We start from the raw sequence: 23,407 nt of genomic DNA, 5'->3' as shown, positions 1-23,407 counted from the left end.
AAAGAGATAATGAGAAAACTGCTAGCGTTTGGAGGAATCCTCAGCTGAGTTACACTTCTCCAGAGATTGAAACACTTTAAATACTAACTATTAGGCCCATTTATATTACTCTGCCACACCTCTTGTAAACTGTGCCTGCTGAAGAACTCTGCTGGGCCCTTTACAAGATGCACACATTTTCGCTTCTGATTAAGTCATTGGCGCTGAGTTTGAGCCTGTAATTGATCCCCTCAAGTATTAGAGGGGCATTGTGCTGCCATTAGAGCTGAAGATAACTTCGATTTCCATTCTCACCAGCTCACTCAAGGTGAAATAAACTGGAGGGCTTGAAGATTCATGAACATCTAAATTAGAAGCTCTTTTATCTATGTATCAGCGACTTCCTGTCCTAAGCTTTGCTCAGAATGAAAACGCCTCTCAAAAAGTGTTATCATGAATCTCAAAGACTCCAGCTCATCTCAGGTCTTTATATATCAGCAATTGCTTGTATGGAGCCTCACTCAGAGTAAAAACTAACTTAATTACAGGACTTTTAAAGCATATGTTCGTGCTCCATACAGAGACCCAGGGCTCTGTGAGAGAAACCTAGAGACTCCGCAAGTTATTCGTTTACTTATTGAAACACTGAATATTTTTTAATGCAAAGCAGCAAATGCATTTAAGTCCTTAAATAAAGTAATTTTAGTTTACTCAAGGACTGGTAAATGATGTTTTTACTTATTGATTTTAATCGGTAAGTATGTTGATAGGTATTTGTCTGTATGTCTGTTAGATGACGCGATATCTCACGAAAGCGAGATTGAATCTGCTCCAGATTTTGCATGTGCATTCATCTTATCTCGGACCAGAAGCCTATTGATTTTGGGCGAATTATGTCGTATAATTAGCGAGTTATCAATCAATTATTGATATAGTGATCTAGATTTTTGTAAAGCGAGAGAATTTTGAGACCCGCCGAGTGTGTGTGCGATGCGCAGTGCGCAAGTTACAAGAGCGGATGAATCGAAACTGCAGTTTCTGTTTTGGGGGATCCCCTAACTATCGATCGATAAGTCTTCGGTTTCCAACCGATATTCTCGTTTTTATATTCATAAGGTATTTGTGGGGCTTCGTAAATAATTGTCAACCTCTTGAAAAGTCTGAGATCCTCTGCGATATGAAGCACACCAAACAGTTATATTTTGCATATGATGAATCTATTGCAATAAATCTTCACATTAAAAATGAATCATAATGAAATACTGTTACAAAATTTAATTTTAAAAATGAAAAATAGCACAATGTCTAAAAATAGTGAATGCTATATGAAAGCAATTCTGGAAAAACTGATACAGAGTGGGGTTAAGAGTGGGGGAGTGGGGCCAATTTACATTAGACTCTATGACTTCATGTTAAAAAAACAAGCTTTCCAACTCTGGGACGCAAAAAATTTTGACGTAGATTCTGGCAAAATCAAATATTGATAACGAAAACTTTGGTATATGCAAAAAATCTGAAACAGTGAATGCGATGAATTTCGAATCGATTCAAATATCTTATTGTCTTTATCTTTAGGTTTTTTTCTAACAGTTCAAACTTGGGTCTCTTCAAGTGAGTAAGAAAAATAACTCTATATGATCGAGGAGTTCTAGTTTGTGTAGAGAAATAACATAAGAGTCATTCATAGGCAGAAAGATTCAATTGCACAAATTATTAGCTTTAGTAAAAACAACCTTGGAAAAAGTGGGTATTGGTTTCAAACAATAAACTTGTTTTAACACTTAATAATCATGGCAAAATGATCAAAACTTCAGAAACACAAACAACGTTAATTTTGGATAAAATGTCAGCGCTTTACAAAGAATATCACAAAAATGTGTATATCAGTGCTAGTCTGAATAGCTTGGTGAGAGCAGTTAAAGGCTTGTGGCAAATTTTACTGCAATGTAGGTCAAAACTACACCACGTTGAGAATTGCCAAACATTCCTAAAAGAGCATGGTTGCTCTCCATAAATCAGTAATTAATTAAATAAAAAGAGCATGGTTGCTCTCCATATATCAGTAATTACTTGAATGAAAACTCACAAATGACTTCATGACAAAAATAAAAGTCTCAATTTTTAGCAGTAAAAAGCTCTCAAATTTTACTTTATAAAAATGCAACGGAAAATCCTAAAATAGTTTAGTAGATTCATACTGAAAGGATGCTTATCAAAAAATTGCTAAGAGCAAAGGCACAATGAACACTAGATGATAATTGAGCATTTATAAACCAACACAGACAGATCAGAATAAAAACTATGATTAAAAATGATAAAATGGCAAAATTAGTTTAAAATCTTAAAACTTCAACATAGAGTTGACTCATTTATAAAAACAACACAGGGCTAAAATTAAACTCATTATTTATCCCATACAAACAGTACAGGGCCAAAATCAAACCTATCAGGCATTCCAAGATGAGATACATTTGCGTACGGTGATTTCGACCACTCGAAGACTGGTTGTTGATCGTGGGTTGGGCCGGATTCTGCCATCATGCCAAGAACTTTTTGTAACGAATACGAAGTTGCTTTTACGTCAGTCGCAGCATGGTCACGTTGCTTCAAAGCTCCGAACGGAAACACGCCATCTGCTGGGTTCAAATCACAACGAGCTGCGATTGAATTTTCTGCACTGTAGGGTGGGGTACAATTACATCTTGAGATCGGGTCGTTTTTGAAATCATTGTATCTCATTAATTTAATCAAGCTATCCATGTCGACAACTTTCTTGTGGTCTCGAGCGAATATTTTAGCACGAGGATTTTTGTCGTGTGTGAACCAGTCGCCATATTTTGCCACCATCGCTGGTTGACCAGAATCTTTGAATATTTCCGGGAAATATGGAATGTTGTAACTTGCCCAGTATGTTTGATTAAAAAGAACATTTGAGACGTCATCGAAGACCGTTTCACCAGGGAGTTGTTCCAGGACGTACAAAACACCGGTTTTTGATCGTTTCTCGAATTCATTATAGTCCACAATCATCCATTGGTTGTTATACGTTCCACTGTTATAGTTTGAAAATATTTCGCACCATTCTTCCCCATTTTTAGCGAGACGGTTCGCTGCGATGTTTCTCAACCACTCAGGGACAGTTTCTGGTGTGACATATTTCCACAAATCAGAGTTCGAGTTGCCATTTGTAGTTTCCATGGTTACCAATCCAGTTGCAAGAATGTAGAAATCATCGCCAGAAAATACAGACCCAGGGTAACCAGAAAAAGATTCCGAGTGAGAACCAAAATTATATCTTTTCATAATACGAAGCATACTTTCGAACGATGACCACGTATCGTGCGCAGAAAATAGGTCCTGTTTGCCAGTTTTGTCCGTGACTATTTTCACGAGAGCAGAGCAATGCCCAGACCCGACTGCTCGATGTTTTAACGGCTCTTCAACTTCCAAAGCGACTTCTAAATCCTCTAAATCTCCTCCAAGTTGAAAGAGATAGAAACCAAACGGTTTGAGACGAATCGTAGGGTTGTAAACCGCAAGATTCTTATATCCATCTTCTAAACCTTGGACTTGCAGAAGACCTTTATTAACTTCATCCCAGAATTTATCGTCGGGATTCTTTTTGATCATGCCTAGCATCCACTGGATATTGTCTTGCACGAAGTCATGGATTTTCACACATGACTTACTCAACGGAGTCGAGTCGCAGTAACCTTTTAAAGTGTTGTTCCATGTTTGCTCGATTCTCTCGGACGTTATATATCCTTCAGCATATCCGGCACCGTAGGCTTGCAAATGCGGGTCGATGTCTGAAAAATTAAAAAAAATAACGTTAATGAAAGATTTGAGAATACTTACTCCTGTAGTATGTGTACCAGGTTCAGGTCAGGCCATAATTTTCATTCTGATTTACCTTATTTAGTTCTATTACGAGTTCAGAGACTGTCTGTGTTAGCCAAGTGAATATACCCCCTGCCCATAGGTTTCAGTCCCTTTACACAACTAGATGTAAAGTAGGCGAACAAAATTAGTTACGGTACTTCCATATTGGTACACATACTTCTGGAGCACCTGGGAATGAATATATCAGTGGTCTTTAACATTCACGGTAGAGGACCCTAATGAAACATTCCAGAAGCTTAAGGAACACTTGTGTTCAATACTAGTAAGGCTTAATAAGAGTTGTATAAACTTTAAATATATACAAAAGCAAAATGATGTTATTAAAGATGTAGCAAGTCAAATTATAGAGGTAAACCTTATTAGAGGGAATTCTATTTGAATAATATTCATATATTAATATAGAATTTTTGGCGCTCCAGAAGTGTGTGTACCAATACGGACGAAACCAATTTTGTTCGCTTACTTTACATCAAGTTGTTTAAAGAGACTGAAACCTATGGGCAAGAGGTATATTCACTTAGCTAACACAGACAGTAATAGAACTAAAATGAGGAAAATTGAAATAAAATTATGGCCTAACCGTAACCTGATACACGTATTACGGGAGTACCCATTTTTCGACTTGAATGGAAAATTGCGAAATCCCTGGACTATACTGGCAGAATCCCGGTTGAAAATCATTGAAATATGTGGCAATTTTGAACAAATTTCAGCATCTAGTATTCATATCAGAACTAAATTTACAATCGAATACGCCCCCAATCATGGGTTAATAAAAATTTTGACTCCAATTCTGAGTTGTAAAAATTTTAACTCAGCTGAGAGCAAATCAAATTTTATGAATGTAAACTTTGGAATATGTATGCTTTATTCCATAGACTATTAAGAACAACTAGTAAAACTAATGCAATTTTAATAGTTAGCAATTTTATCAAAATCTATTTATGATTCAGACTCTTTGAACTCCAACTCAGTGAAGGCATGTTCAACTCCAAAGATTAGATTATTATTCCATTACAGATGGAACATTTGAACAATGGATGTCTGAAACATATTGAATACATTCTGGTATTCAATTCCAGCTGAGCCCCAAGGAACGGATGGCTCGAGGAATTCCTCTGCAATAGTTTAATTGTCTGTAATAGCGAAACTATAAATACATATAAAAGTAAACTTAATGGCCTACTGGAAAAAATAAAATTATCTTAATATTAGTGGCGAACCTAAACATCGAACATAGTTCTAAGAATAGGCAGAGGGTGTTTAGTCAGCGCTTCTTATACTGTGAGTAATGAAGAATGTTCTTAATATATCTTAACCAGGTTTGTTTTATTTTGGTCAGTGTTTATTACCTGTAGTGGCTTGTAGTGTAAAAAGACAGCAACTTCTTAATCATTCGTTAAATTATTTTCATTTCATTTTTATGTTTATTGAAATAAATGGCATCCAGTGCTGCAGCCAGGGACAACTGGAAGACCAGACAAATCGCTAATAATGTATAAGATTTCCCATGGATCGTTTTGTTAAAATCACTGATTGTATTTGTCAACTTAGATGGAAGAATTCAGCTCTTTTAATGAGTGGCATAATTGCAGCAACTGTCATAAAAGCTGTTACATGGGGATTCCCGATTTTAAAAATCATAGTTGTTCCCCTCATAACATTGTTAAATTTCATATGAAATTCATTTTTGCGACTTTATGAACACCCTGAATACAGTGCAATTTAGCTCTATGTCAGTAATGTTTCTCATATTCTCATTTATGTCAGTAATGTCGATTGAATAGTCTAATGATTCGTAATGAAGTGGTCGTCAATCAGGGCTACGCTGCCCTCAAGGTTTTGCCAATGCAGTCCAGGGCCCATCTCCCTCCAACCAGTTTCCATTTAAATCTGTGAAATAATATTGATATACAGCAGGGATCAGCAACCTACGGCCCGACAAGTAATGTAATCTGGCCCGCAACGCTTCACTGAATTATAGTAACAAAACAGCTGTTTTGACGATTATATTCTTTACGTAACAGAAATTATTGTGAGACGCGTGTAGACCAGTGTTCACTATTAGCGCACTTTTTTGCGAAAATTGCGAAGCACTTTCGCAACTTTATTTAGGGACTGCGAAATAGCACTTTTTTCCGATTTTGAAGAGAAATAGCACTTTTTTCCGATTTTGAAGAGAAATAGCACTTTTTTCTGATTCCGAATGGAATAAAAATTCAAAGTTAACAAATATTTTCGAGTATTAAGTTGACAAATAAGTAACATACTAGTACTTTTATAACTCAATTCTGCATATCATAACGATATTTACCGGAATTCTAACCATTGAGATGCAGACATAGGAGATAAAGCTTTTGCATTAACGGCAAAATTCTTGTTTATAATATGATTATTATACAAGCACACCGATTCCGCTTCTCCCGCAAAAAACGCTTCCGTGATTGAAACCAGATGTTGGAATAATACGCAGTGCGTTTCTTTGAACGAGAGTGATCATGTGACTATCAATGATATCGATGAATTCAAAATGACTATGAAAGTGTTAGGTGTTATGGTCACTTTGGATGAATTGTGACCAAACTGCACTATTTTCAAATCAGACGAAACTTTTAGCAGCATGTCACAGATTTGCAAAATCACCAAATTCACAAAATACCATTAAGTGCCATTTTATTGTAATCACAATGTTGAAAGGACGTGGCATTTTCCGGAATTTTGCGATATTTACACAACTATTTCTCATTGATATGCGAGGTTGGGTGGGCAAAATTCAATATTTTTTTGAATCGAATATTTTTAAGGAGTACCGAATAAACGTGGTGTAAACATTAAAAAATCGGCAACAAAGCCTTTTTACTGGTTAATTCCGTTGTAATCGCTAATTGTTCTTGTCACCGATCGTTTTGGCGGCGATATCCAGGTTTTGGGTAATCTATATTCCCGCCCTCTCTTTTTTACAAATATGAATTCTTGTGGGTCGGCGGACATCGAAGTTTTATATTTCGGGTTTACCCGTTCGTTCACATCGGCAACAGCTGTTGAAGACATTGAGGACTCAAATTAACATTTGCGTTGGCTTTAATATTACCTATCAAGATTTGTAAATTTACCGTCCTAATTTTATGCGAATGGTAATATTATTGTCCATACTCCATACCGTGATGCAGATATTTATTAAGACGATAATTAACTTTCTCATGTATTTCTATGGTGATAAACTTCGCAAGTCTGAAATTGTGCCAATCCTGAATATTGATTTAAAATAGTGATTGAATAATTCGGCAATAAAGGCATTTCTGCGTGGTCATAAGACGAGATGACGTTAATGAACAGCACTTTTTTTACAGGATATTTTACGAATGCGACTTAATGCTAAAAAGATTGGCCTCGAGTGCTTTTTTTTTTGAGTGCTCGAGTGCCTAATAGAGGTCAGGCGCTAGTTGTAACTAATTCCCTCAAGTTTCAACGTGTTTTCAACAAAACAATACCCCGGCGATAATTATAGCTAAAATGTTACCGAGCAATTCACAATTTTATTTATGGAATTTGCAAATTCACCAGTTTCTTGACGATTTTGATATTGTCACGCCCTAATTATTAGTGCAAAAAATACTCCCCTTTTTTCGCGGCGGTTTGAGGGTTCTTTGTTCCATTCTTCAGAAAGTTCTGACACGGGGGAGATAGAATACTGAATCCGGAGGGTTGAATCCCTGTCCACTTACTGGTGATTTTCCGTTTTGAAATGCGTGAAACATTCTCTATTTTAAATTAAATGACGTTTCGCGGACTAGAGTTCTCCCCGTTCCAGCGTTCCAGACGTTAGTTAGACGATAGATAAAACATTAGATTAATAATTTTCGTGACTCCCCGTTTTCGAAAATACAAAGTTATATCGCAAAAAATGCGTTATGATACATTTGGAATGAAACATTATTTACGGTTAATTCAGATCATATTTTACTCTTCATTCAAAATACAGTTGTATCTCGAAAAATGTGTTTTGTTACATTTAAAATAAAACCTTTTTGCGATTAATTTAGATCAAATTTTACCTTTCACGGCAACCCGTTTCCGAAAATACAAAGTTATATCACAAAAAAATGCGTTTTGTTACATTTATTTTGCATTCCCAATAAAATACATATTTTCCCTAATTAAGGTCGTCGATGAATCTGTTCCTGTCGTTCAAGCTCGACACACGTTTGGACGAGTGTGGGGCGGTTTTTTGGTCGACGATAAATTAAAAAGTTGCCACACGTTATTTGTATAACGATAATAACTGAAAATTAAGATTTTATAATAGAAGTGAATTTGTCTCAAGATGGTATTTTACGATTCCTGCCCACAGAAAATAAACACGCTGACAGGCTTGGTTATAATTGATATTCGTTTAATTTATTTTACACTATCAATAAACGCGCCACACCAATTGCGACCATATAAATTGCAGTCGCATCGGTATGGACTGTATGTTTTTGGCGCTCTCACATTAATAATAATTTTCAACAAAACAACACCCCGACGGTCATTAAAGCTGAATTCGTTACCGAATAATTCACAATTTTATTTACGAAATTTGCAATTTCAAGATCTCACTTGACGATTTTGATGATGTCATGCCCTAATTATTACTGCTTAAATGCCTCAAAATCAACAAATGTAATCATTTTCGACGATAACAGGCGCAACAATTCGTAAACGAGCCGTTATAACGAAACTCGCGATTGATTTTACCTCTCTCTTGTTTACAATTTTAACATCCCGCCGGCAATGTATGGTCGAATAAAATGTTCACATATTCGAAACATGACTTGGCCACGGATGGAAGGGATCACTAAAGAGCTAATAGAAAGTACATACGCGAGGGTATGATATTAATATCGAGAATATTTGTGAGCATATCACAGGACGGAAATATTTTGCACCCGGCTGTTTGTTGGCAGAACAACGATACGCTACGAGTTAATTGATCGAATACAGGGAAGTATTTATTTATCATATACTTGCGAACATCGAGGTTTTGGCGGAATTGTACGATCATGTTGTCTTTCTTAAATAATAACTTTTTCAATAAATGTTCATTTTTCTTTTGCGTCTTTATTATATGTCGGGTTTTCATTTATTTTAAATTCGAAATTGTCCGAAATACTCCAACAGGTGTATAAGTACAATAATAATAGTACTTACCAGGAAAGTTTAATAAACACGATGTGTAAAGGGCGTCGTAACTCCCGTTTATTATAAAATTTTTTACATTCTGCTTAAAAAACAACGCACGTAACTCTCGCGACCAAATCTTTTTGTTTTGTATGGCATCGTCTTGGCGACGAATTTATTGCCGACTGAATTTTAATTGTGTTTTAGGATAAGTTATTTTCTGTTTGTTGGTTTCTAAACTTCACAAACTTGGGTAGCAATTACTATTAATGTGAGATTTGTGCATATAAACGATTGAATATCGCGACTGGATGTCCGATATCTGAGAATGCGTAATTCTTTTTCAACATTAATTTTCAGGATATCAGCGGTCATGTGGTCGAATAAAAATTATTTATCAAATGGATTGGTATTTCGAGACACTCTCAAAATTATTTGGGATCCACTATCATATCATTCGTTTATTTTTTATATTCATGTTTTTCTCAAGAATCACCCTCGTTATATTTAGTGTACCTTAGCAAAAGAAAACTCTTTGGTGTCATCGTTCCTATTAGTGTAATTGCAATATATGGAAACCTCGCAAGTGGCGTTGTGATGCGAATATTTGATACTAGGTCAGCAGCATTACAAAGAGTGCTATTTATGAATGCTGAAAGTACATGACATTACTAAACATTTTGCCAATATATGATGTTTTCTGCCCGATTTAAACTAACTCGCATGCAAACCAAGGCATGTCGACATATAAAAATTACTTGTCTTTGGGTAAGCTCTGAAATAGTATAATATAAATGTAAATGAGAAATTAGGTCACGCTAGCTCACGAAACGGAGGATTTTCAAAGTGATCTTGTGTAATATTTCGGAGAAAAAAGTTTGAAAGAGTAGGTCAACCTATCTCCTAAAACAGGGTAATATATAATAATCTTGCGGTAATATTTTCGGAGGGAACGTAGGTTAACCTATCTTTTAAAACAGTGGGTGGCGACTTTCAAAGTGGTTCAAAATCACAAATTAATATTTATCAGATTAGGTTTAGGGGTAAATCAAAAAGTTGAATTTCCAGCGCACCTAACCCTAATTAGTTGATTGCTATTTATATTTGGGGGGGGGGGGGGGGGGATTTATTTTGCACGGGATTTGTACAAACGATCCACCCTGTAACTAATATGGTTTCCAGCCTGCCTCGTGTCTGTTAGATGGAAGGAGTAACAAATGTGAAGTCTTTGCTGTTTACGCGACTAAGCAACTGACACCGTGATACATTGCATGAAAGTTTTATCGGAGCAGGTGTTAGCAGATGTCATTTCGTTGCCGATGAATTCGCTTGTTTTGATTAAACACGAATTCGCTTAAAGGGAACTCGGAAAAAGCTTCTCTTTAATTCATAATATTAACCGGAGGAGCGCCTTATTCGAGTATCTATGCCGTTTTAAATGGGTTATATGGAAGGCTAGGGCACCTAACTTGTTAAAATCGGCAAAAGCACTTTCGCACTTTTTTTTTCGACTGCGAAGCACTTTCGCACTCATAATTTGCTTAGAGTTAACACTGGTGTAGACTAAATTATATTATGATCTAACAAGCATAAAATTCACAATTACTCGTTTAATTAGCCTATAATTTAATTATAATTAGACAAATGGCAACAAAACGTAGAAAAGTTGATGCTAAGTGCAAAGGGTTCAATGGTGCCAAAAATATTCAAATGGAATTTTTTGAGATGCTATACAATGTATCACTGCTTGATTTTTTTTATAAAAACTTTCTGAAAATATGTGCGGCGCGCCAATGACTTGTAACCCTTAATTTTGGCCCGCAAGCAACAAAAGGTTGCCGACCCCTGATATACGGGTAGTCCATAAAGTTCCTTTACAATTTGGATTTTGTTATGAAATCATTTCTCAATACATCTTAACCAGGATGTTGATGTTTTTCAACCAGTAATTGTTCAAGTCTTTTTTCTCCATTAATACATTAGTGAGGACCATGGTGTCGATAAATTCCCTTTGCAATTTCAATACATTTTAGGACTTTATGGACACCCTATATGATGTACATTGTTGCTATCAGGTTTTCCACTATTTATAAACTTGCTACAATGTTAAAGATCAATTTTGTTTTGCCAGTAGGCCTATTACTTTTGCATTTATATATTTATTGTTTACACAATTCTGACAATAAAAGACATATAAACTATCGCACAGGGGTTCAAGCCTCTAGAATATTTCATTGGTATTCCACTCCAACAAAATGGTTGAAAACCTTCTGCCCTTCTTACTAATAAATTGGCTTATATATTTCCATAACGAGCAAATTTGCATTTGTGCACCATTACAGAACGCAAAACTATACAAATCGAGCGGCATTGTCTCGTTTCAGAAAAACCCATTTTACAGATGATTAGACGCCCCTCCTTCGGGGAACATCTGGACATGGTTGTCCCTCAATATCGGTAAAACTACAGTAAATTGAAGTCGCCCAAAAAAGTACAAAGAAGCGCAATCTAAAAACGTCATTGGACTTCTCTGCAAAAAATAATTCGATTACCCGAAAGCAAAAATTTTCTACCACGGCATTCGAGAGATTTGAACAAAAAACAGCAATTTTGGTCATGTGACGGCTGCGATTAATTGATATTATTATCAAGACAAACATGGCGCAATAAGACGCATCTGCCGTCATGCCAGACGTCCCACGTTTGAGAGACACATGAAGTGTATGTTTTATTGAACCAAATGACGGGACATTCTTGGAATTTGGATAGTGTGCCGTACTGATATTGCCATAACGAGCAAAGATGCATTTGTGCACCATTATGAAATAATCAATCACCATGTGATGGACAGATATATAAAATGGTTTCTGCATTTCATCCATTCTGAAAACTTGTATTTATCAAATGTTTTGACAATGACTAAACTGAGTGATGATTGATGACAATGATTTCATCCTTCTTTGCAGTAGGGTGGTTTACCCCCTTTGCGGACACGACCTATTCGGGCCATCAACTTTATCGATCTAAATAATGCCGAGAAAATTAACGAATCGCGACGATATTTCTCACGCGTCATCGTCCACTTGTCCCTCATAGCTCTGCGAAATTACTCTAAAATGCGGCCACAAACAAAAAAGTTATGACCAAAAACCCGACCGAAGAAAAAAACAGATAATTTTTTCATGTCGCCAACTACCTATTGTTCCAATAAAAAAACTTGAAAATCCATACAAATATGAGAGATGAAAAGATGAAACTTGGCAAGGGGGAAGAGTTGTGTTTCTTTTAACCATCTTTAAATTTTCGCGTTTCTACATTTAAAGGAGGGGGAATAGGGGGGTGCGCCCTATTCGTGTTGACCGTGTTCTTAAAATGACAGTGTTCTTAAAATATATGACGGTCAGAAATGCAATTAGAAGCCCAACTTTTTCGCGCATGTTCTAGTCTCGACGCGGCAGAAACGATGTTCAAGGCTTGAAATCCGGGGTCGCAAACTGGTCGTTCGGTCGCAAATACGTCTTCCGAGTGTCATACTTTGGTGGTTTGTATAGCTTTAACCCCTGGTCGTAGAAAGTTTATTTGAGATTTAGCGTGTAGAATAAATGCCAATGCACCTACGATGAAAAATTAACAGGTTAGGAATATTGGTTTTTGTTTTATGGCGTTTTGAATGAAATCGTCCGCAGACTGGCTACACTCCCCTAGGTCAGTAGGTCTACAGTCAAAGCAATTTGGATTTTGTAAAAAAAAACTGAAGAGTATGAAATTCAACTCACCTGGATTAGTCGTGAATTCTCCAACAGCCCATCCTGTAGTTTCCACATTATCGGTGTAAGTGGCATCAACGATCCATTGCGGCGGTGGAGGATCAGAATTGTGAATTTCGTGAGATTCTATGAAATTTTTCCCTTCATTATAAACAAATAAAACTCTCCTAGTTTTGCCACAAAATGACAGAGCACAGAATAATGATAGAATTACAAGAGAAGATCTCAAGAACGACGCCATCGCCGGTTTCCAACTTCGCCAACGACAGAATGAAGCTATAAAACGGAAATCTCGTGATCAACGAAACTGCAACTGACGTTCGTCAATAAATAAAGAAAAGTGCGGCATCTAGCAAGCCACAAAATATTTAAAACATGCCGCAAAAAGGCAGTCGAGAGTAGTTGCTCTTTAGCACATTCTCGCGAAAACCCTGATTCATGGTGAACCACCGCAAGGTGTCAGTATCAGACTTAATAAATGGCAGCTATAGTTTCTCGACCACGGATGCGGAGTACTAAAAAATTACACCAGACTCTGAGCCAATAGTGAATCCGATCCGGTTAGCGTTAAATTTGACTCCAACTCCGGGTTAAAAGCTCCGAAACCAAACTTGATAAAAAAAAAGCGTTGCAAGTCTTTGGTGGATGTTTGTCGGATTTTTGACCTTCTTCCTATGGCCTTTCCTCGAGAATCCATTTCCTTGTTTACTTCGTGACATTGGCCAATCAGCAAGATGCAAAAAGTGACGTAACAACGCATCCGCTCAGACACTTTTCTCGCCCAGACAGATTTTCAGGCATGGTCGTAAACATTACCTCGTTTTCGCGTTTTTGAATTCTATTCAATAGTTTTCAGCTGTGTTTCGGATATTTAAATATATATCTAATAATCCAATGATCACTTTGTCTTCTTTGGACTGTCAGTTTAATTGCAGTATTTAAAAATTAGCGTAGAAATAGCTGTGATAGACTAGGATAAAATTCTTTACCGGTATATTTGAAAAACAGATTGTTGAATGCTATGAATCAGAATTATGATTTGAAACTATACCCCTTTTTCCAGGCGCCAACTCGCGAAACCACTCCTGAAATGAGCACCGCAATTTTTGCAATGGTAAAGTATGGAGAGAATTTTACGGGGGTCAAAGATCGTGGAAAGGTTTATACTTTCTCTGTGCAAAATATCCACACTTGCAACTATTTTCGCGAGTTGGCTTTTGCCAAATGAATTGCATGTTTGAAAGTATCATTTTTATGAATAAATTTACCCACTTGCCGGTGAAAAGTTCCGGCATTTAGCTTGAGTATAGTTCACCCCAGTTCTTTGAGGCCGTGTCCTGATTAAACTAAAACTTTACCAGAGACAAAGTTACTGTTAAGTGATTGAATTGACACAAACCTGAATTTACATTTCAACAAAGATAAAAACGACTCAATGATCACAACCATGCTTGCACATGATCTGGTGATCAAACCTCAGATCGTGGGATTACGGCACTCGTTTCAAAACATTGTTTGTTTGCGATCTTCTGCCCGGGAGAATTTGAGGAGGAGAGTGAGAGAAAAACGATGTTTAAAATTCAGACGATTTTCAACTTCTGGCACGAACTTCTTGAATTCTTATTCCTGTAATACAGAAGACGCCGGATGCTATAGATTATATTTATACTTATATATTATTGTTTACGCATATTTTCCTTTTCTCTCTTTCATTCTCATTACGCAAGACAGGGGGGTGCAATCTTCGGCCCATATGTGGCCCACAAGAAAAAATTGTGCTGCCAGTGGAGAAGAGGCACAAGAAAAAAATGTGCGGTCCGCGGAGAAAAGTCAATTTCAAATGGTGTGTAAAGGACGTTTTAAATTAGTTTAATCTTGTACGTGCGGCCAATTTCAATCCCTTTGCTTCGCAAAAAGTCCATACCTGATTACAATTCAATATCCATGCCTATGACGTTCAATGCCTTAATAGCTAGCTTCTGCGAAGCGAACAACGCGATTCACTTCAACATATTTGTGCGAACAATTTTTTCTAAAACGGGCGTCATGAAATCCCCATTTCGATCGGTCTGACAAACAAACACTTGGAAAATGAACTTCGGATTGCCAGCACTTCCAATAAGGCAAATTTGAAAAAATGAGTCGGGAAAAGAATTCAGCTGCAAATTTCTCACTAAATTCGTTAAAAGTTAGTGTGGCAATAAATTTGAATAGCAGTTTTATTCAGACATTTATGCGTCCTAACTCATCATTTCTGCAAGGACCCACAATAATACCATAGAATCAATAACAAATAGAAACTATTATTGTGCCCAACTATTTCTAGTAATCCGATGTTAAATAAAGGTGCGGCCTTCGGCTCAATCAGTTATTTGTATCTGGCCCTCCTGTATTGAAGATTGCACACCCCTGCTGTAGTATGACTACCTAACGCTTTCTGAACATTGAAGAAATGAGAATATCGATTTCACAAATATTGATACAAATAATAAAATTTAAGATTAAAATTTAAGATACCGATAGTGTAGCAAAAAACGATATTTAAACCTTGTATGCAGTTTTCTAAAATTTGGTAACCCCGAAATTGACGTACCAAGATGGCGGACACCGGGACGTAGTATGTGTACCATGTTAGGTCATAATTTTATATTCAATTTTTATTTTATTTTGGTTCTATCACTGGTTCAGGGACTAGACAAATGACTCCCGTAGTATTTGTACCTGAAATTATGATCTAACCCTAATCTGATTCACATATTACGTTCCGGTGTCTGCCATCTTGGTTCACATTCTTCGGGATCACTCAAATTTCAATCAATACGATTCGAAGGATTCAATCTTTTAGACTCCAGATAACGCATTGTAGGCCATGTTGGCCTATGACTGTATACTCCTATAACATTAAACTGTCAGATTGTTGTTGATTGTGGCAACGTTTAATCAAAGAAGAGAAAGTTGACATTTTGCGCAAGACGCAATTCTGTTTTTCCATATTTCATGGTATCACATAATACTTGCACTTATGCAAACACGAACAAGTTCTATTCCGATTACATATTTCGTTTCATCTTTTCCGTATTCGAATTGAAGTATTAGTAAGATAATACTTACACCAACTAGGTGCTATGCTTTTTGTTTGTGATTGCGAATTGCTGGTATACATTTTTTGGAGTCAACAAAACTGCATCGAGCTATAGGGCGAGGGCTATAAAAATCTAATTCGCGGCAGAGTTACTCCGTCGGTATATTGATTCTTGTTTTATTTCACAAAACGTGAGAGGATTGTAGTTTATGTTTATTCTAAAAAAGCATAAATGGCGGCAACAGAAGACTCGATTCAGAGCAGCATCTCGAACTGAGCTGGTGGGTTTTGCCTTTTCGGACAAGGCAATTGCGAAGTTCAGTGAAACCCTTGGCAATTTTGAAAGAGCAAAAATGTCTGACGGGTTGCGATGAGTACTTCCAATATGCTCGCTATTACATCGTTGAATGAATGCCGCAATTATTCTATTTGTTAAAAATTGGGCCACACTGGTCCTTTATACATTTCACGTGTTCTTCTAATGAAAGTCATTCGAATTGACTAATTATGCCTTCTAGTGTTTTAGTGCGCTCTTTTCAAAGAACCACTATTTAACGGTGGCGGCTCATCTGGTTTTCGTGGGAGATTCTTCTTCTTCTTATTATTATAGGCGACTATTCTCTGCTGGTCAGTAAACGCTTCCTTCATCAACAAACCCTGAAGCTATTGACTACATTTAAACATGCGGATATAGTTCGTATCCGTATCTCGACCATATTTGGTACCCTCCTGCCCGGGTGGAATATGAGAACATTAAACTCACCAGCCTCTACGTTGAGTATCGTCACTGAAGCAACAGCCAACATCAGGGTCAGTACCAAAATTTTGTTCATCATTTTGACTTGAGATGAAGGTTTTTGAAACAAAGCAAGTTTATCTGAAACTTTTAAGAAAAGATGAAACAAAGAAATGTACAGGTTATACAAGCAGATGAATTGTAATTGTCATAAACAAAAATTCGATTTCAAGTTCTGGCGAATTTGAAAGTATATTTCACATAGCGATACATAGATTTGTCGCAAGATTGTTCCATCTTTCATGCATCTATATTTTTGCGCTGCTTTTTTATTCAGGATTAACTTATTATACACAGCATGGTGAGTGGCTCGCTACTCAGCCGTCAGTGCACGAGATCAACCGGGCTTTCGAGGTTAAAAATGCGACCTAATTTGAAATCGTATGGTCAATTAGTCAGCATGAACAGCTAGTAACTCTTTGTCAACAACAACAACTCAACTGTCTGTAAATTTATTCGTTTCATCTTGTCGAAAAAAGTTTTAGATAACCTTGTATTGTCTCAAAAAACTTCATCCTAAGTAAAAATGATAAACAAAATCTTGGTGCTGTTCCTGATGTTGGTTGTTGTTTTGATGATGATTCTCAACGTAGAAGGAGGTAAGTTTAAATAAATGGGAGAGCAATAATATATATGAAGCCAAAGTTGGTACTTTTGCAGTAAAAGCTACCATTCATAGAGCACTAACCTACAAAAATTGACAATTTCTCATGGCTAACTAACGCCATGAATTTGATTTCGTAGTTAAAAACTGCAGACTCTGAACGCATGGTCGGATATTCTAATAGCTCAGAATCTGTCAGCTAATATTACCGACTCCGTGACCTCTGAAAAATTGTAAACTTGCTCGATACTATCCTTCACCAGAGTGTAAAAAGCGACCTCTTGATCCATTCCTGAAACGCAATGTAGGTAGATAAAGCCTGTTGAAATGAGACTTCAATCTTAATGCTGTGAAAACCTGGTGAAAGAAATATTAGACGACTAAAATTATGAAGTCACGTTTCAGTATCTCAGTACATATGTATTTTGGGATTTAAGCTGATTCTATTCTGTTATTTTTAGACTCCATTGGGTGCCCTCGCTGTGATGTGGACGTTGTTGAGTAAGTGTAGTCTTTTCATCTTGCTCTAATCCAGGGGTTCTCAACCTGGGGTTCATTGCAGGCGCCTGTAAAATGGGGTATGTGTTTCAAACCATCATTATAAATCATCGCATACAACAATCTGTTTTCTGAAAGTACCGGTAAAGAATTTTAGACCTTTAGTCTATCACAGCTATTTCTACACTATATTTAAGTTTCCGAAACACAACTGAAAACTAACGAATAGAGTTCAAAAACGCGAAAACGAGGTAATGTTTACGACCACGCTTGAAAATCTGTCTGAGTGAAAAAGTGTCTGAGCGGATGCGAAAAGGTAGCATTGTTACGTCACTTTTTGCATCTTGCTAATTGGCTAATGTCACGAAGTAAACAAGGAAGTCGATGCCCGGGGAAAGGTCCATGGCATAACTAAATTAACAATTTGAATGGAACATAAAAAATACAAGTTTTTGTGGCGATTTCATTAAAAATTCGCAAAACAAAAAAAATCGGGCTTATTGGCATTTGTATGCGATTGTGCAGTTTATTGCATATTCAGTACTAATTCGTCTTTTTTTTTTTGTATTACCTTGTTACCAATCGCGAGCTATTTTGACGATTTTAGTCGATCGACACCTCTTCACAAACCCTTGGCTTGTTTGATGAGAAGCGATGTCCGTAAACAAATAGACTTACCTGGCACCCGCTGGTATAATTGCACACATAGTCTGTATGGATTCGGAATCTCACTTATTCCGCGAATTGGAATTTGAGAAATTCAGACGTTGAAAAATACCAGTCATAATGTGTGGGAGTGTAAACATCGTTCTGCTCCTAATGTTCTTTAGAGTCCAGACGGACGTATCGCAATCGCACAACATTAGATTCATCCAAAACCTGTCAATTCCCTGCAGCCCTGTGCGCCTATGCAGCCATTGTCGAAACACGACAGTCCAGTGGTTCTCAACCTTCTTCGTTGAATTCCACCTTATGTATATTTTGAAACTGGCAAATAGCGATTTTGCTTCACATTTGCATGTGGTTGGGTGGTGGATAATCTGAGGGACAGCTGTTTCGTTGAGTCCCAACACTGTACTGGAGTAAGTTTGCCGTAATATTCCAGTGTTTGAGTTTTAAGGTACACCATAGACTAGGACTAAATTTGACACGATGTCTGGTCATCTGGCGGTACCGGTGCAGGACGAAGCAGTTACAATGCTTAGCGTTAATAAAGTCTGTATTTATTCTATAATATAAAAAATACTGTTGAAGTAACACTTTTATACAGCGCACTCTACGAAGAAAGTACAGTACGACAGGTGAGAAAGTGAACGACGAATTCTTGAAAGGCGCGGTGGAGCGAGCGTCCCCTCAAAAACGAGGGAAAACGTTACTGGCAGCATCGGTCAAAGGTCATAAAAATAGGTAATTGTCGGCTCAAAATCTAATTGTTGCGTCACCGTTTAGTTATGACGGATTGTTCATTGTTACGAACATAAACAGAGAAGTCGTTGCTGAGGGTAACGTCCATTGTCAGCTCAGAATGCTTAGTGAAATCGATATTTTTAGTTTCATTCGGAAATTTGGACTTCGAATAATAATTGTAACTATTAGTTTACTGTGGCTGTTAAATCAGAGATTTAAATCAGAGATTTTGATTATTTATTGAAAACAGCATCCCGACACTCCAAATAGCAAATACAGACTAACTAAAGAACGCACGTGACATAGTCTGCTTTTTCGACTCTAGATGGCGGAAATACTAAAGAAATGCCTAAACTGGAATTGAAAAACTTCGACGAAAAGGTAATCCTCGGACGGTATTGGTTAAAATATATTACACGGGAAATTTGGAAAATTACTTCAGTGATATTGAAATTAATGTTGCGGTCAGTAATATAACAACAACTTTTCAGCTAAGAAAAACTTCCATCCTTTATTAGCTGTGACGTCGAGTGAAAGTCGTCATACAGCAAGTTCTGAGGTAATGCTGCACATGGTATGCAGTGTGAGCCTGGTATCGTGCGGTTGCAACACACGTTCTAAAATATTGATTATTTCCGTTTGTTTTCCGAAGACTTGAGAAGCAGACTGAGAGCAAAACGATGTTTACTTTTGTGACAGTCTGGCATGAATTTCCCGAATTCTAATTCTTGCAACGCTAAATGCAGGATGTTGTTAAAACGTCTAACTAACTGCTGAAATACGATTGGTTAATTTGTTTCGATATTAAAAACTCATAAATACCGGCAGAAGATATCTTAATTCAGTGCAACATCGCGAACGAAGCTGATAGGCATCGGCTTCACAGACAAACGAATTGCAAAGCTTCAGTGGAGCGCGGTTTAGGATTTTTTTCAGGAATATTTGCTAGAAGCAAGGAGACGAAAAGTCAATCAGAAATTGAAAAGAATTTTTTTCAGCAAAGCTACTGGTGAATATTAAAGTGTCGAGAGTTAGTTGACAGGGCCAATTACAATAAAAAAGTCGCATACAATTATTCATCTCCCAAGTATTCGGAAATGCCCAAGCTCTAACCATGATGCGGAAAATTTAAAAAATCTGAATGAAGCGCAAATATATACATGCATGAAAGGAGGAACAATCTGGTGAATAAAATATGTAAAGCTCCACGAAACTCACCTTTAAATGCGCCAGAAGTGAAAAGCGTATGGTTCATATGCCAAGAAGAATCGTTATATTTTATTTCTTAACAATAATCTGTCTGTTCCATATTTTGATAAAAATATTTTAGATAGACTTGTCTCGTGTCAAAGAACTGCATTCCAAACCAAAATGATAAACAAAATATTGGCTCTGTTTCTGGTGTTGGCTGTTGCTTTAATGATGATCCTCAGCATAGTGGGGCGTCTAGGTAGGTATATAATCAGGAGGGCGATACCCAAACGTATATTTCCGAACGTGGTGCAGAGAAAATCTATTAAAGATTAAGCAAAGGCTAGATTGAATATGAAAGTAATAGCCTTCTACAAAAAAGGGTTCGACTGGTCCAACACTCCGAAATTGGTCCAAAAGCTCCGTAATTCTACGTTGTGCTCATGGTTTTCTAGAAGAGAAGTTAAAACCATATTCTAAATTTTCTGAGTAGAATACTACAAATTTTGTAGTCAAAATTGCGTTACCTCGTAAACGAGAGCATCAAGTTGGAGCATAAAATATTTCGGTAGACCGGAGGCAGGATAAATCTTATTATCGACATCCTGGGCCTTCCACATCGAGAAATTGTTGTGTAAATAAGCTCAATACGAGCCCTAATCTATTACAAATGAAGAACTAACAGGCGACCTTCCACATCCTCTTCAGTCATTCTTGCCACGTATTTCGGTGGATGCGGTCTAGACTCAAGGCAATTCTGGTAAAGCCTTACAAAACAAACATAAATTGACTTCAAATATAAATCACGTTACATTATTCTATGTTAAATATTTTAAGACAGATTATTTTGTTTGATCTGATTCTATTCACTCATTTCCAGACTGCATTAAGGAATGTGAATACCCTCAAAAATGCATTCAAGGAAGTTGTCAAGTAAGTGCCGTTCATTTTGCGTGGTTCCTGTTATTGTGGGACTTAATTTTGGTGGAGTATAAAGATATGTAAATACTATGAAAAGAGGCATTTTTCGGTGACTAAAATGAACTCTAGTAACTGAGAGAAGGCATGAGCCAAAACAAACAATAAAATTTCATTCAAGTTACCCTAATTTTTTAGTAACCGCAAGAGTGGGGAGGATGATGTTGACTCTGCATTATGGGAAAAGAATTATTATTATCAGACATCATAATCAAGAATTTATTTCAACATATTAAATAAATAAATGCAAATTGGTGAATTTATGATTTGTTTTCATTTCAACGGATTGTGGGGAATTAGAAGGTTTAAATACAGTATACGTGAAAGTTATTAATTTGCCTAATTGAAAAAGAAACATAGAACAGATTAGAAGTAGAAAAATTGAAGAAGCGAATTGCCGGACTCCAGCCAAGGCAGTCTCGAATAGCTTAAGGGCGCTCCAGACGTGTGTCTACCAATATGGAGAGAACAAATTTTGTTCGCCTATTTTTACATTAAGTTTTAAAAAGAGACTGGAACCTATACTCACTTGGCTAACGCAAATATTCCCCGAACTCGGAAATAAAATCATGGCCTAATTCTGGCCTAATGTTAGTGCAGAGTTCCTAGAGATTCACATATCTTTTCTGAAATGAGAGAACCCGTTGTTGGTGAGTTCGATACAATGAACCCGTTCTTAAAACTTTAAAGCCCATCACTGTCTGAGAGATAATCTTTTGCTGAATTCGATGTTCGAAAACAAGTAGGCCTACCTGGCATCCGCTGGTAAAAGTGCACATGTAATCTTCAGGAATTCTGATTCTCATGTATTCCGGAAATTGGAATTTGAGAAATTCTTGCCAGACGTTAAAAGGGGTAAATATCATTGATCCTAGTGTTCTTTCAGAGTCAGACGGACGTATCGTAATCGCACAATATCAGATTCATTCAAAAAGAACACTGTCAATTTCCTCAGCCCTGTGCGCCTATGCAGCCATTGTCGAAACACTGACTGTAGTCAAGTGGTTCTCACCCTTTTTCGTCAAATTCCCCCCATTGCTTATTTTGGAACTGGCAATTAGCATCAAAAAAGAAAAAAAATGAGTCAATGTTTACAACCATCCTTAAAAATATGAGCGTCTGATTGAAGCTAAAATTCTAATTGTTGCGTCACCGTTTAGTTATGACTGATTGTTCATTGTTACGAACATAAACAAGGAAGTCGTTGCTGAGCTGAGCGTAAGATCCATTGTCATCTCGGAAGGGTTAGTCAAATAGATTATTTTTAGTTCCATTCGGAAATTTGGACTTGTCACTGTTAGTTTACTGTGGATGTTATTGGACATTTCAGTGTACATAACGATCGTTTCAATATTATGTTGTTGTTCTTGTTCATATTCTTCTTCTTCGTCATGATAAAATCGCTTTTCTCTTCGAATACTAGACTAATTGCTTTGAAATTTCCAGTGGTTAGAGATTGATTTTTTTGCCAGAAGGCTATTACTTTTACTTATTTCAACAATTTCTGTGGACTTCAAGAGATTCGTTTTTTATGTGTCAGAATAAAAAGATAGCGACACCGTGTGACGTGTCCATATATTTGAGCAGAGCTCTCTTGTTCATGCTTACGAACATAAACAAGGAAGTCGTTGCTGAGCTGAGCGTAAGATCCATTGTCATCTCGGAAGGCTTAGTCAAATAGATTATTTTTAGTCCGATTCGGAAATTTGGACTTGTCACTGTTAGTTTACTATGGCTTTTATGTTCAATCAGAGTTTTTTTTTATTGGTTATTTATTAAAAACAGTAACCCGACACTAGAAACCGCAAATACAGACGCCTTGAAGAACGCACGTGACATAGTCTGCTATTTCGATTCCGAATGACGGAAATATTAAAGAGATGCCTAAACTTGAATTGAAAAAACTCTGGAAAAGTCTCATTAAGTTATTACTCGAACAGTATTGGTTGAAATATAATAGACACATACTTCAGTTGTATTAAATTCAGTTGTTGGTGTTGGGGTCAATAAATACAACAACTTTTAAGCTAAGAAAAACTTCC

General features: G+C 36.8%; 1 protein-coding gene and 2 long non-coding RNA genes across 3 annotated transcripts in view; 1 reads left to right on the top strand and 2 right to left on the bottom strand.

The window, feature by feature from the left end:
* LOC144411889 (uncharacterized) overlaps positions 1-23,407 on the bottom strand; it is a 103,571-nt gene that overhangs the window by 74,409 nt on the left and 5,755 nt on the right. The gene's annotated exons all lie outside the window — the stretch shown is intronic.
* LOC120334461 (putative phospholipase B-like 2) lies at positions 2,347-13,162 on the bottom strand. Its single transcript, XM_039401972.2, has 2 exons — positions 12,819-13,162; positions 2,347-3,788 (listed from the first exon to the last, which is right to left on the bottom strand). Exons 1-2 carry the CDS (start codon positions 13,048-13,050, stop codon positions 2,383-2,385), a joined length of 1,638 nt encoding a protein of 545 aa, XP_039257906.2. The 5' UTR covers positions 13,051-13,162; the 3' UTR covers positions 2,347-2,382.
* Positions 20,430-21,628, top strand: LOC120334680 (uncharacterized). The gene is made up of 3 exons (XR_005568542.2): positions 20,430-20,646; positions 21,268-21,320; positions 21,504-21,628. It is a non-coding gene; the product is annotated as an uncharacterized LOC120334680 (long non-coding RNA).

Source organism: Styela clava, chromosome 15, assembly GCF_964204865.1.
Source record: "Styela clava chromosome 15, kaStyClav1.hap1.2, whole genome shotgun sequence".
NCBI classification, from domain to species: Eukaryota; Metazoa; Chordata; class Ascidiacea; order Stolidobranchia; family Styelidae; genus Styela; species Styela clava.
Note: the sequence above shows the minus strand (reverse complement) of the source record. Positions and strands in the feature narration are given on the sequence as shown.